Below are 14,784 nucleotides of genomic sequence, written 5' to 3'. Positions count from 1 at the left end.
GTTTGCGTGACCTCCAAGTTGCGCCAAACTGCGTCAGTCCTGCTTGCAGGCCTAGTTGTATGTTATTTGTGTTCTCTTTTTGGAAATCAAAATATGATCACCTTTGAATGACGTTGAACCAGCATGTGTGGTCATTTGTTTTGATGCTCCTGCGCATGCGGGTCAGTTTGCTCAGCGCATCTCGGACTGCGAATTTGTGCGCATGCATGATACTTAAATGGGCTCAATGGACAATGGCAGTTTGAACAGGCACCCCCCCCCCCCCCCCAAAAAAAAAGTGACAAAAAAATCGGAATTGTGCATTAAGACCTGCGATATGGCCAAAGTGTCCTTGAATGACTGTATTGACATTCAGTTGTGTATTTGGTCGACGACAGAGCCTTATCCATAGCGTGAATCGGCGAGCCCTTTTTTAGCCTTTGAAAAAGGCACAAAAAAATCCTCCCCCCAATCTTTCAGGGTACCTGCTGTCGGAATTACAGGTATCCCACGCACAGCATTAAACCATTGGGTTTTTTGTAATTTAAAGTTAGAAAAAAGATGTTTAAAATCAGCACCACACATTATGCCACTCACTCACTCACTCACATTATGCAACTCTACGACTGGGTGTCCGACTTTTGTGATTTGGGGGCGTGGTTTTGCGATCGGTACATTGGACATCTATTATGCTCTTGGTAAGGGCGACAAGTGTTCTTTTTTTTACGGCTGCGTACGTAGCTGGTGGCCATCTTGGGTATGGTGACCAGGGGTTAGAAATTTGATCTTGAAAAGTAGATATTGCACAGCATCAGCACGTTGTTCTACCCTTACTTTAATCGGTGCAACGCTAAGCATAATTTTTAGCAGCAACAAAAGAAAGTGTGTTTGCGAGGCAGAGATTGACCTCAGATAGACGCATTCCTGGAAGTAGTTTGTATCTCCTGCAGGATGAAATAACCCGTTTTGCAGGACTCTACTGGCATGGAAGAAGGCCTATATGTTGTAGAAGCAACGGGCCAGCCTGCGGCACTTACGTTAGCTGTTAGCGTAGGCGTCTGAGTGCTATCCGAGGTTATCTGTGACAGACAAAGAGGAGTCGAGGAGCTACAAATCTGCTCTGGAAGATGGAGAGGTAAGCTTAGCTGTGAGGAGCTACAGTGACCTGAAATCTGGTCTTCATCCCTATTTACACCCGAGTTATCTTCCTTTACCTCCTCATCTTCTTTTCCAGTACAGAAACCCGAATCTGGGCTTTGTGCCCCTCTCTTCAAGCTCTCGCAGCTTGGAGACTTGGCCAAAGCAGTACAAAGATGGAGAGGAATCTGGAGATTGGCATTACGGGCCTTGTGCACAATGTGGAATTCATCTTTATATGCGAAGTAGACGTGATTTGGCTTAGTTTGAACAGAGCTGCCGGAGGACCCGTTCACAAAGTAACCCAAGTTAGAGAAACAAGACGAAGACGACGAATTGTCTACGAGACTGCTCGCACCAGAAACCGACGGTGCTTCCATGTGGTTAGGAGGCTCCTGGACACGATTAGCACTGGTGGCGAATGTGGAAGTAACCTCATCCTTACTTTCACATACCTCCACTGGGGAGATGTGGTCAGGAGGGTGGGCGGTGTGCAAGTATAATCCAGCACAATTTGGATTCAGCAATGTCTGCAGAAAAAAAGAACCAGAAAACACTTTTAAGGAGATTATTAGCTGATTAAATGGGCCCTTTATTTATTAGTATTCTACTTATATACACATATAAAATCAGAATATTCTTTACTGGGCAAGAAACACATGGTTTTCACCTTATTTAAATACAACACTCCCAAGAAACAAAAAAATGACAGCTACACGCACAGGGGGAAAAAGGGTGAGGAGCCAGCTATAGCTACCAGTGCCCCAACTACTTAGATAAGAAAAGGGAAAACGAAAGGGAAGATGAAGGGGGCTAAACCACTCCCACATTTTGATCCAATGGTTAAGGAGTAGTGTTACATTAGGGAACGAAACACCGCAGCAACAAGTATTTGCACATGTAGAAGGGGGAAGAAAATTCGGAAATGCAGATACAGAGTGTCCAAAAAATGTATACACCCTTTAGAAGCTGATATCTAAATAATGAGGATGCTTTACAAAGCAAAGCTCCCCCTAAAAAAATATATAATTTTTTTCTGCATTTCACAGACTATTCACTCCGACTTGTGAATTGTGCATACAGTTAACATTTATGTTTTCCTTATTATAGTTTGTCACCAGATAGGATAACTTCTATCTAGTCAGCCTTTCCTTTGTCCTGAGCCATGTGGCCCCCATGTAGTCTATGTATTCTATTCTATGTTCTATGTTGCTTTCCTGCTCCTTCCATCCTGAAAGGGTTGCCATTACAGCAACTGGGGAAGCAACTACCAACCTCTACAAAAGCTACATCGACTTCCTGCGTGTTTGTTTTAGCCAAGCTACACTGCAAATTTATAATGTTTGAGGATTGCTTTTCTTAAATTTACTCAGATTAATTTCTCCATCTTGCTTTAAATAATACAATTTTTTCTTATTAAGCCCATATACCTAAAAGTTGGTAATTTTTCACCTGTTTAAGAAAAAATTGCTTTCAAATAATGTTTTAAACCATATCTATTTTTAAATTAAGAACATTTCTGACATTTCAAAGCTTTTTTTAAGATTAGATATACTAATTTATTGCTTAAAATAAGTCTGCTGATCTCATTTTCAGCTAGATATTTTCTTATTTCAAGAAATCCACTTGACCTTACTTATTTCAAGTAGATTTACACTGAAAACAAGGGAATTTAACCAGTTTTAAGGATGTGTGTTTTTGAAGTGTAGGTGTACATAAAGCTAGCTTCAAATATAACAGACAGATTTACACCTTTCCAACTTCGAATGTTCCAAAGATTCAAACTGCGCAGCTTTCGATTTTGCCCGTTATGTACATAGATGAGCTAAAAAGAAGTTTTTTGTTTGTTTGTGTGTTTGTTTGTTTGTTTTACAAAAAGCTCTATTCATTTCTGTTGGCAAAATAATAATAATAATAATAATTGAAATGCTACTTGTCCTTTAATTCTTCTCCGATTCACATTATTCACATATTTAAAAAAAAATAAAAAATTAAAAAATAAAGACCCTTATGGGCCAATTTTTGCCAACGTTCAATTTTGCCAAAATTTGACAAAAACTTCCCTATACATGTCCAATGGCACAGTGAACTTCCACAAAAAATGCTTCCATTCACTCCCATTGTTTTTCAACTCGGACATGCAAATAATCTCCCTTATTTTTTTGTCAAAAAACATTTGTCGCCCCAACATTCAGTGACCAAAAATGTACAGAAAGTGACCCAAGAATTCCCCAAAATCATTAGTAACTGACCCAAAATCAACAGAAATTAACAAAGAAGTGACCAACAATTAACTCATTGTCTGCCGTTGACAACGATAGACATGTAATTCATTCAAACTGAGAAAACTGGCTGTTAATGCTCATGTTTCAGTGCCATTATCGGCGCTAAATGTCCAATCCTGTTCGACTGAGAGGGGCGACTGAACTTTCATTAATTCGCCCCTTCCAGTCAAAAGTAATTGGACGTCTAGCGCTGTCAATGGAACACAATAAATTCAAAAGAAGAAAAAGGAAAATGAGCCGAAAATGTCCTAAAATTAATAATAGGAAGTGACCAAAAATCTACAAGAAGTGCAGTTGCTGCAGAAACTGTGCATTCTAGTTTACCTTTCTTTTTAAGTATTTTGAAGGATTTGGAACTGGCTTTACTTTAAAGAATCTGAAATAGTAAAAAAACAAAAAAATTATTAGCATTCAACATTGCAAAGCTATGTTCAGTTTACTGCGTTCTTTCTCACCTCTTGCTGATACTACTTTTGTAAAAAATCAGCATCACGACAATCACGACAATCAAGATGATCAAAGCAGCAAATATTATGAAGGTTTGATCAAAACGCCATTCTGAAATAAAAAGTTAAATGTGCAGAAATTGGACTTGAATAAGGATTTGCATATTGCTGGAATAAATGAAAACAGCAACATTCAAATTTGCACAGAACAAACAACGTCCCTGTTAAAATGCCAGCAATCTGCTGATCAATTTCTCTCATCCTTACCTCGTTTTGCTGATTTTGACACCACGCTTGGTGCCACCCAGGATGCAGATGGACTCCAGTCACTCCACTGACTGTTTTCTCTGTCTGCCGGCTTAACTTTCACACGAATATAGTGCTCACCTTCCAATTCCAAAGCTGCGGTCTTCATTTGTGGTATGTTGGTGGGAAATGTATTACCTTCCTAGTGGCAAACGTACAGGGGTTGGACAAAATAATGGAAACACATAACATTTTGACATAACAATCATTGAACATAATTGTTAAAGAATGGCATGAGGCAATGGCGTAGGTTCGGTCTCAACATTGGTAGGGACGATATGGCATAACCTGCATGTACGCTTTTTGCTGGGGACTGGACATTCATAATGATCAATGCAAAATAAATCCGTATTGCAGGAGTCCCCAAACTTTTTCCTGTGATGGCCACATAACTTTTTCCTTCTCTGATGAGGGGCTGGGTCAGTTTGTAACAGAAAAGGTTTGACGATTGCAGGAGTGCCTAGATGTAAAAAATTATTGTTTTTCAGAAAGCCACAATCAAATAATCCTTTCTGGATTCTTCACTGAACAAAAGCAAATAAAATATAATATAATATAATATAATATAATATAATAACACTATTAATTAAATAGATAATAACCAAATAACCCTCTCTGGGTTCTTCACAGAAAAAAGCCAGGAAATAAATAACACTATTGAAAAAAAAAAAAAAGTTCAGGGGGCCGGACCAAATGTGGAGGCGGGCCGGATACATGGCTGTATTGACTTATACTAACTTTTATGCATATTGGTTCAGCCTACACGGTTCAATTAAAAATTTTGTTTTCAAAAACTACTAAAGAAACATTTTGAGAACTTCCAGAAAAAATGATTTTATGAGCACATTTAAATTGCATTTTTTTAAACATAACTTAAATTATATTAACATACACAATAAATATAACTGAAAAAACTTCTTTGTCAGGGAATAACAAAAATAAATAAAAATAGAGCTGTCCTTCAGGTAAACCACTACTGCTTTTGTCCACAAGCACAGCCAAACTCAAAAAAAAAAAAAAAAAAAAAAAAAGAAAGCTCCTTTGTAAGCTGCTTTAAGACCACATCAATAAAATAGAAAGTATAATTGGGGTGAAGCGGGTAAACCTCGGTTCACTACTTTTCTCACAGTTAATTTAACGTTAACAGTAGTAAACACATAGGAGGACACTTCTCTCTAAGCAGCTTCTTACTTGACTTTTGCAGATTAGTTTAGATAAATTCACACAGTTTAATGTTATGCTCACGTGGATGCAGGTCAGACTTTCAGTAGCAAAATCAGTGGTGAGTTCCCCCCTTCCACAACATTGACGTATTTTTACATGTCTTACAGTGGCTGCTGCTGCTGAAAAAAACTTCTAATATCCCTAATATCTATAATATGTAATGTGTGGTGGTGGTGGGGTGGGTCAATTAATCAGCCAATCGAATGTGCGTTTAGGAGGGAAAAAAATGGACCGGCACATTCAGCAAGTGAAAAGAGGTACATGTAAGTCTGAACAAAATTTTTAAAAATATATATATAGTAATGGTGGGGTCAATTACAACAATTAAAACAGATAAGAAGACAATCTAAATCAGGGGTCCCCATCTGCCGGGCTGCGGACCGGTACCGGTCCGTGACGCATTTGCTACCGGGCCGCATAAAAATAATAATTTAATAACGACCGCATTCTGGCTGAATCAACCCTGTGACCCTGCTTAACACACCAATATCCCTGTCTACTCTAGATATAATACTACGGGATAGATTACAATGGTGTCATAGAAATCCATTGATTGGACTGCTAAGAGTACATCTTGTTTGTGTATATAATATATCTATGTGCGCTTGTCCTTGATAATAACTTATTGCTAAGCCGCGGGCGCAGCACATTTGCTCCCGGAAATAATTAGCCCCCACACAAGCGAAGATGAATGGAAAACAGACGTCTTTGGAGATATTTTTACGGCGAAAAGGGCACCTGAGGAGGAACAACCTCGAAGACCCACGAACTGAACCGAGTGATTCGAGCATGTCTGTGCAAAAGGAAGATCAACTTGTAGAGCAAATCATCGCAAATGACGGCGACCTTATTAAACGTACATTTGAGACAACAACTCTACCGAGGTTCTGGATTAAAGTCATTCTGGAATATCCTGACATCGCTGCAAGAGCATTGAAAACCTTGCTACAATTTCCAACATCGTATCATTGTGAAGCGGGCTTCTTAATTAATGTTTAACGTCAAGGCGAAGTCTTTAATGGTGAGAGCGGTGTGCAGTTGTTGTGTGCAGCTTACATGGCAGGATGTATCTGAGGAGACCTTTTCCAGAAGTTTCTCCATGATTAAACGTAAGTTAATATTCCTTTCTTTCAAGAAAGTGTGTAGTGTTTACTTTGGAATCGCTGCATTTGCGCATTTTGCGGCAATGTTTAGCGTTATGCGCATGCGCAGAACCGCATCGTTGCAATTTTTGATGGGTTAGAAAATTTGTCAGAACACCGGTCCGTGAAAAAAAAAAGACCCAAATAACACCGGTCCGTGGTGCAAAAAAGGTTGGGGACCCCTGATCTAAATTACCTATATAACTGAAGTCATTATATAACACAAATTAGGTTGCTTAAAAGTTGGTGGGGACAATTTGAGCAACCTAAAAAGTTGGTAGTGTTTTGTCTCTACCGTCCCTATGCAAACCTACGCTCTTAGCATGAGCAACAAGTTGAGCATCTCGTATGGCCCGCACAATCCCCAGACCTCAACATTATTGGGCATTTATGGTCAGTTCTAGAGATTCAATTAAGATGTAGATTTCCACCGTCATCGTCTCTAAAAGAGTTAAAGGGTATTCTAACCGTGGCTTAAAATTCCTTCGGAAACAATTCACAAGTTGAATTGAGGCTGTTATTGCCGCAAAAGGTGGACCTACGCCATATTAAATTAGTTTTTGTTGATTTTTTAAAGGTGTTTCCGTTATTTTGTCCAACCCTCTATATATTTTCAATGTCAATCAATTCTTGATTACTTGGTGCAAAAAAAACAACAACAAAAAAATGCTCACTTTTTTTTTTTAAATTGACATTAAACTGACCGGCAACAAATACTAAACACATCAAGTAGTGCTGCAACTTAATACTATCTAGTGTAAACAGAAGCAGGACAGTAGCCTACATATTTTGCTGAAATGTATCGATATCTAAGTGTCTACTAATACTTGTAACTGGTGGATTTGACTTTTAAGACTTCTGTATATTAAGTTAGGATAATATCATTACAAATAATTAATATTGATACTGAAATGATGTGTTTTCTATGTTGTGTTTTATGTTGCTAGTTTCAATTGTCTTGTATGCAGTACTCACATATGGTGAAAAGAGTCTAGCTGCGGCCCCCAATACAAGCCCCCTGCACCTCCTGCCTTCAAAGACCAATCAGATCAAGAGTTCGTCATCCGCCAACCGCGCCCCCTTCTTTCAACGATCCTAACCGTTATGTATAGAAATGATTGCCTGATTTCCTTCAATTTTCCCCACCTGTTCTCAATTCACCTCCTCATAGCCCAGCCAATAGCACTGCTTCACTCAACGTTTAACCTGTGTATCTAAAGCCTTGATTTTTATGGAGATAGAATAGTGCCATAAGAAGTGAGGTTGTAAAATGAAAATTATCTCTGTAAAATGACCAATTTGAACTAAAAAACATTTGTTTTTCCAAATTTTGCGTTGTAAAATAAACATGAAAAAAACTCGAAGGAATAAATTGTTGTATAAGTTGTTTTTTTCTGTTTGCAAGTATTTTATTTATTTTTTTGTTCTACAGGTGTTTTTTCTTCACTACGGGTTAAAAATGACCAATTACAGGTGCACAAGTTTTGTCACATTCTTGTCGAGTTTTATGAGCCAAAAAAAGATACTCATAACCTAGTTTTAAAATAAAATAAAAAATACCTGTAAAATGACTAATTTTAACTTGTAAAAAAAAACAAAAAAAACTTGTATTTCCAAATTTTGCGGTGTGAAATAAACATGTAAAAAAATGTAAAAAAAAAAAAAAAAATATTCTACAAGTGTTTTTTTTTTCGTTTACAAGTGATTTTTTTGTTCTACGGGTGTTTTTTCTTTTCTACAGGTTAAAAACCACCAATTACAACCTCACGAGTTTTGTCTCCCCATTGTCACGTTTTCAGACACAAAAGTCACTTGTAACCACAGACGAAAAAAACTACTTGTACATCGAAATAATCTGTTGTAAAACACAAACACAAAAATATCATTCCAGGTCGTGGTCAAAAAAAGACGTAAAGAATACAGTCTAGTAGAATAGTTCTTAGTTAACCCTAACCCTAATTTTCATTTTACAACATCACTTCTTTTGGCACTATTCTATCTCCATAGATTTTCAGTTCCACTCAATCCGACCGTCTGCAAATCCGCCCGTTACCTGCTTGCCTAGCTCTCTGAATCTGACTCTTGCTGCTGTATCTGAACCTGCCCGACTGCTGCCTTCTCTCCTGCCCTGGTAACTTGACCTGCCTTTTGCTTTTGGAAACCTGACTCTTGCCTAGCGCTTATCTGTACTGCCGTCTTTTCACCTGCCCTGCCCTGAAACCTCAATAAACTTGAAAAACGTGACGCATTTGTGGTCCTCCTCTGGTGACAGAATACAAACCCTAGCAAAAAGTATGGAATCACCAGTCTTGGACTAATTTTATTATGTAGCACAAACTCAGATAAAAAGCTTGAAAAAAATATGAATTAGTTCAAAAATGCAACTCCTTGGCATTCAGGAACACTAAAAGACACGTATAAAAAACATTGTGGTGGTCAGTAAATGTTACTTTTATAGAGCAAGTGCAGGGAAATAATTAGAGAATCGCTCCATTCTGAAGAAAGAAATATGGAATCGCTCCATTTTGAGTAGAAAATACAGACACACCCAGTCAATTTCCTTTCCTTAATTGGGCCGCTGCCTCAGATTACATCTGCTCGTTAGTCAGCAGTTAAAAACAGTGCAGTTATCCCACCTTGGAGGGCTGCTGGACCAAGTGGATTCACAATAATCATGGCTCCAACAAGAGAGATGTCTCTTGAGACGAGCGAGAGGATTATCAAACTTCTTGAAGAAGGTAACACTACAGGTACGTTTGCCAAAGATGTGGGCTGTTCACAGTCAGCTGTATCAAAAATCTGGACCAAGTACAAACAGCATGGCAAGGTTGTTAAAGTTAAGCGTACTGGTAGACCAAGGAAGACATCTAAACGTCATGACAAACAACTAAAGGCCATTTGTCTTGAAAACAGAAGATGTACAACAAGACAAATGAAGAAGTGGGAGGAAGTTGGAGTCAAGGTATGTGACAGAACTGTGCAAAATTGCCTAAAGGAAATGGGATTTTCATACAGGAAAGCTAAAAGGAAACCATCATTGACACTTAAACAGAAAAGAACAAGACTGCAATGGGCTAAGGAGAGGCAATCATGGACTGTGAATGACTGGATGAAGGCTATTTTCAGTGATGAGTCAAGAATCTGCATTGGACAAGGTGATGATGCTGGAATTTTTGTTTGGTGCCCATCCAGTGAGATTTACAAAGATGACTGCCTGAAGAAAACATTAAAATCCCCTCAGTCCTTGATGATATGTGGCTGCATGTCAGGCAAAGGCACTGGGGAGATGGCTGTGGTAAATCCTCAATAAATGCACATGTTTACATTGAAATTTTAGACAGCTTTCTAATCCCTTGAATTGAAAATATGTTTGGGGATAATGAAATCATTTTCCAAAATGACAATGCATCATGCCACAGAGCTAAAACTGTTAAAGCATTCTTTGGAGAAAGACCCATCCAGTCGATGGCATGGCCTGCAAATAGCCCAGATCTCAACCCTATTGAAAACCTGTGGTGGAAATTGAAAAAAAATGGTCCAAAGCAAGGCTCCGACCTGCAAGGATGATTTGGCAACTGCAGTCAAAGAGAGTTGGCACCAAATTGATGAAGAATACTGTTTGTCACTCATCAAGTCCATGCCTCAGAGACCGGAAGCTGTCATAAAAGCCAGAGATGGTGCAACTAAATACTAGAGATGTGTTTTGATTGTTATTTCTTTGTTTGTTTCTCATGATTCCATATATTTTTCCTCAGAATGGAGTGATTCTATATTTATTTCCCTGCACTTGCTCTATATAAGTAACAATGTTTTTTTTAATTCATTTCTTTTAGTGTTTCTGAATGCTAAAGAGTTGCACTTTTGAACTAATTCATTATTTTTCAAGGTTTTTATCTGAGTTTGTTCTACATAATAAAATGTCTGAGTGAGTGCTCGTCCACGACTGGTGATTCCATACTTTTTGCTAGGGGTTGTAGATACAGTATGTTGATTAAAGAGGACTTGCCCATATACATGCAACACATTTTAATAGCGTACCACACGAGTGCTATTTTTAGACCGTGACGTCGCTATCGTAACCCGGAAGTGGGTCAACATTGACACACCCTCACATACAACTCATGTTATTACTACTTGTTTTCTGTCGGTAATCTTCCAAAAAAGAACATGCCGAGGAAACACTGCTGCTATGGAACTTGTAGAAACGACTCTAGACACTACGACATATGAAGGATGTTTTCTTCATATGTTTTTTGAAGCCAAAAAAGAGGGGAAAAATGTGAACAATGGATCAACTTGTGCAGACATCCAAAAGACCAGTTTAATGCCAGCAAGGTGTAGCCATTCACCTTCATATGCAGTAAACATTTTTGGGGGTCATGGTCCTACAGAGGCCGAAGAGGTAAGCCATTTTGATATTTTTACTTATTTTTTAGCGTGGTGTTTTGCCGTGCTTCTTCTGTCTGACAATGAATGACCTGAAAAAAATTAAAATGGTATCTGACTGCCACAGTTGTTGCCTTTTCTGTTGTAAAAACAACAACTTTAGGAAGAGAGAAGTGTAAATAAATTATAGAACTAGGATTTGTATTTAATGAAAAAATTTAAAGTGTTGGCTGACAGCGTTGGCTGTCACTGAGTAGCATTTGCGATCGCTACACAAAAATAGCAGTGTAAATTACCCCCAAAAACGGTCAGAGACATAAGACAACCAGAGGATATAATATATAAGAAAGACAGGGCATATGGTGGTAAAGGATAGATTGTTGAAACAGGAGAATGTCATTGTCTGTGGCGTAAGGCAGTGCACACAAGAAAAAGGTGTCGATAAAAAGGCTACTGCTGGATCAGGTCTGCCCTTTTTCCCGTCTTTTTCAGCCCTCGACACTCAAGCCATCTCTTGAACATTTGTATGTTCTTCCACATCTTTACCAGTGAATTTGGCACGAAGGACATCTCTTTCGGACAGAATTGGTAGGTTTAGCTCAGTAAGCATCTCATTTGTACACTATTTACATGCATTCAGCATTGGGACAAACGCGAGATTGACCCGCCTAGCAACAATTGCTAACGTCATGAATATTAATGAGCAAAAGTGACGTGTTGCGTGCGGTATGCCATTAAGAACCTGATTACCCGCGATTCACTTTAAACTTAACTAGAGGGGTTTGAGCCCTAAACTTAACTAATCTTCCTTATAAATAGAAAATTATATATTTCTTTAACAATAAACTTAACCAGACCTTGGAATAATATGATTTATATAATCCTATCGAAAATTTAACCTTATGACCCCAACCGTGACCCCTGCTTTCAACGACAAATCAGATGAAGCCTTCGTCATCTGCCAACAATGCCTCCTGCTTTAGTACCGCGGGCCGCTGCTGTACCTACTTGCATACAGTTGGCAGGGGGAGAGGAATTCCAAAATGTAGCAAGTCAGCGCAAATTGGGCACCATCTACTGTCCAAAATCTGCATTGCAGTAACAGGTCCATTTATGGAGATAATGACGATAGACATAAATGTCGTTAGAAAGTTTTATATCGTTTTGGAGATATACGTATTGTCATATTGAACAACACTATCACATGTTAGAGTTCAAAGTGTTGTTAAGAGCAGCGAATGGAAAAAACATGGATTAATCGAATGGATGGTTGTAGGGATGGGAATCGAAATCCGATTCCAATTCGGAACCGGTTCCGAGTGTTTCGAGGCCTCGACATCACAATGAAAAAGCCTTAACGATCCCTTTAACGATTCCTAAAGACGCGTATTGCGTCGTGACGTGTCTTGTTGTCCAGACGCATCAAACTAGCATGGCGCCAAGAACCACTCGCTCCAAAGTTTGACTACACTTCACCAGGAAAGAGTGTGAAAATGAAAGGTTACGACGGGTAAGCACGAGCATTGCAGCCATAAACATAACAATGACAGCACGTAGGTTCAAACGCTCGAAAGTGTGTCTTCACTTCACGAGGAAAAATTACAATAAAGCGACTTGCAGTCATTGCAAGGTGGAGATAACTGCATCGGGAGGGAATACGACTGCGCTGTCCTCACAGAGAGGCTAAGGCTCAGTCCTGGCTATACAGCTAGCTAAACTCCCAAATGACGATGCAGAAGACGTTGGTATAATTTGCTGACTTTATTCAACCATCACTTGAAGAGTGAAACTAAGAATAGAAATTAAACAAATCAATTTCGTGCCCAATAACAAACAGGTTTGCATCAACGTAAATCAGCGATGATTAGCTACTAATAACAGTAATAACAAATGGTTAGCATTCGTTCGCTAGCATTAGCACATCGTTCAAACCACTACACAACTGGATTTAAGTGTCCGATCGCGAGTGGAAACACAACAACAACAACACAAAAGATGATACATACAGGCGTTGCCTCTGTAGATATTAACATTAACAAAGAACGTAGGCTCGTAGAAGTGTTTCCCTCTCTCACTCTCCCTCTCGCTCACTCGCTTAGATGCGGCATTTCTTCGGGTGTAAGCGCTCTTCTTCACGTGAGCGCGTTCTTCTTCGCGTGAGGAAGCGCAAGGGCGCCCCCACTTGAGCGTGTAAGCGCCACAAAAACTAAAAGGCATGCATTTCAATGTAATAGTAAATAATACACGTTAACCCAGGAGTCCCCAAACTGCGGCCCGCGGCCCAAATACATTTGGTCCGGCCATTTTGAAATTTTTTTTTTTCTCAATCGTGTTATTTATTTCCTGGCCTTTCCCTTGAAGAATTCAGAGAGGGTTATTTGGTTATTATCTATTTGTTTAATAGTGTTTTTATTATTAATTATTATTATTATTATTTTATTTTATTTACTTTCATTCCGTGAAGAATCCAGAAAGGATTATTTGATTGTGGCTTTCTGAAAAACAATAATATTTTACATTTATGCACTTCTGCAATCGTCACACTTTTTCTGTTACAAACTGACCCCGGCCCCTCATCAGAGAAGGGAAAAGTTATGTGGCCCTCACAGGAAAAGGTTTGGGGACCCCTGCTTTAACACATATTGCCAAAGGCAGAACAACAACCTATCTGCCAATATATACCAATAGTTTTTATTTCTATTAGATAAATGTTTCAGTAAAATGTTACACATTCTTGTGTATTTGCCACTTATTGCCACAGTTAACATTGAGGCTTTGGGCCTCTTTTGATCTCGTTGTGAGTTTGTAAGGTTGTGACTTCTGATTAAACAAACTCGATGCCAATCAAAACGTTTGTTCTTCTTTTTCCCTAAATCGATAAGAGAATCGATAAAGAATCGAATCGTTAAGCAATATCGATAATGGAATCGGAATCGTAAAAATCCTATCAATTCCCATCCCTAGATGGTTGTAGGTCCAACCACAATGTGGTGAGCAGCAATTTGTGCGATCAACACCGTATACTCAGACAGAAGAAACACTTGCCTTCCTCATTGGGTCGTGCTTTTGGATCTGAACTTCGTAGCTAAACTCTCTGAGCAACTTGGAGCGAGGGCTACCTGGATCCCAATATATCACAAGGTCCTTGTCTGTGTAGTTGACAAAAGGGCGGCTTGGGGGGTGCATTTTGACTGAGAATAGACAGATACACACATTAATTTCTTCCATTAATTTTTTCAGTGCCATTGACGATGATAGATGTCCAATCATGTAGCATCCAGTTATGCTTCAGCTGTTAATTTAAATGAGGTTTAACAAATGAACAAACATTCATTCGCTGTCAGCCCTCCCATTTCAAGTGGATTGAACATCTACTAGCGATAAACGTTTGTTCATTTGCTGCCAGCACTCTCACTTCAAACGGATTGGATGTTTATCTCTGTCAAAGGCAACCAATGAGTTAAGACTTGTAAATACGACAATGCAATAATCAAATTGACTAAAAAAAAAAATCAATATAGCATTATATGAAGGGAATAGCATCCTTTCCTATACAGTGCCTTGCAAAAGTATTCGGCCCCCTTGAATTTTGCAACCTTTCGCCACATTTCAGGCTTCCAACATAAAGATATGAAATTTAATTTTTTTGTCAAGAATCAACAACAAGTGGGACACAATCGTGAAGTGGAACAACATTTATTGGATAATTTAAACTTTTTTAACAAATAAAAAACTGAAAAGTGGGGTGTGCAATATTATTCGGCCCCTTTATTTTCAGTGCAGCAAACTCACTCCAGAAGTTAAGTGAGGATCTCTGAATGATCCAATGTTGTCCTAAATGACCGATGATGATAAATAGAATCCACCTGTGTGTAATCA

At 38.7% G+C, this 14,784-nt stretch overlaps 1 protein-coding gene across 2 annotated transcripts in view; it reads right to left on the bottom strand.

Annotated features, from left to right (window-relative positions):
* Nucleotides 1–294: 294 nt before the first annotated feature.
* The window catches only part of il2rb (interleukin 2 receptor, beta), a 31,507-nt gene continuing 17,017 nt past the window's right edge, over nt 295–14,784 (bottom strand). Inside the window, exons 6-11 of one of the 2 annotated variants that reach the window (XM_057860610.1) lie at nt 13,947–14,096; nt 4,115–4,291; nt 3,857–3,959; nt 3,726–3,777; nt 1,194–1,646; nt 295–1,058 (exon numbers count right to left, since the gene is read on the bottom strand). In XM_057860610.1, the coding sequence (XP_057716593.1) occupies nt 888–1,058; nt 1,194–1,646; nt 3,726–3,777; nt 3,857–3,959; nt 4,115–4,291; nt 13,947–14,096 (1,106 nt within the window). In that variant the 3' untranslated portion in view covers nt 295–887. Of the gene's footprint in view, nt 1,647–3,725; nt 3,778–3,856; nt 3,960–4,114; nt 4,292–13,946; nt 14,097–14,784 lie in introns of both variants that reach the window. The other variant, XM_057860609.1, reaches the window with a different exon arrangement.

This window comes from Corythoichthys intestinalis, chromosome 16, assembly GCF_030265065.1.
Source record: "Corythoichthys intestinalis isolate RoL2023-P3 chromosome 16, ASM3026506v1, whole genome shotgun sequence".
Taxonomy (NCBI): domain Eukaryota; kingdom Metazoa; phylum Chordata; class Actinopteri; order Syngnathiformes; family Syngnathidae; genus Corythoichthys; species Corythoichthys intestinalis.
Note: the sequence above shows the minus strand (reverse complement) of the source record. Positions and strands in the feature narration are given on the sequence as shown.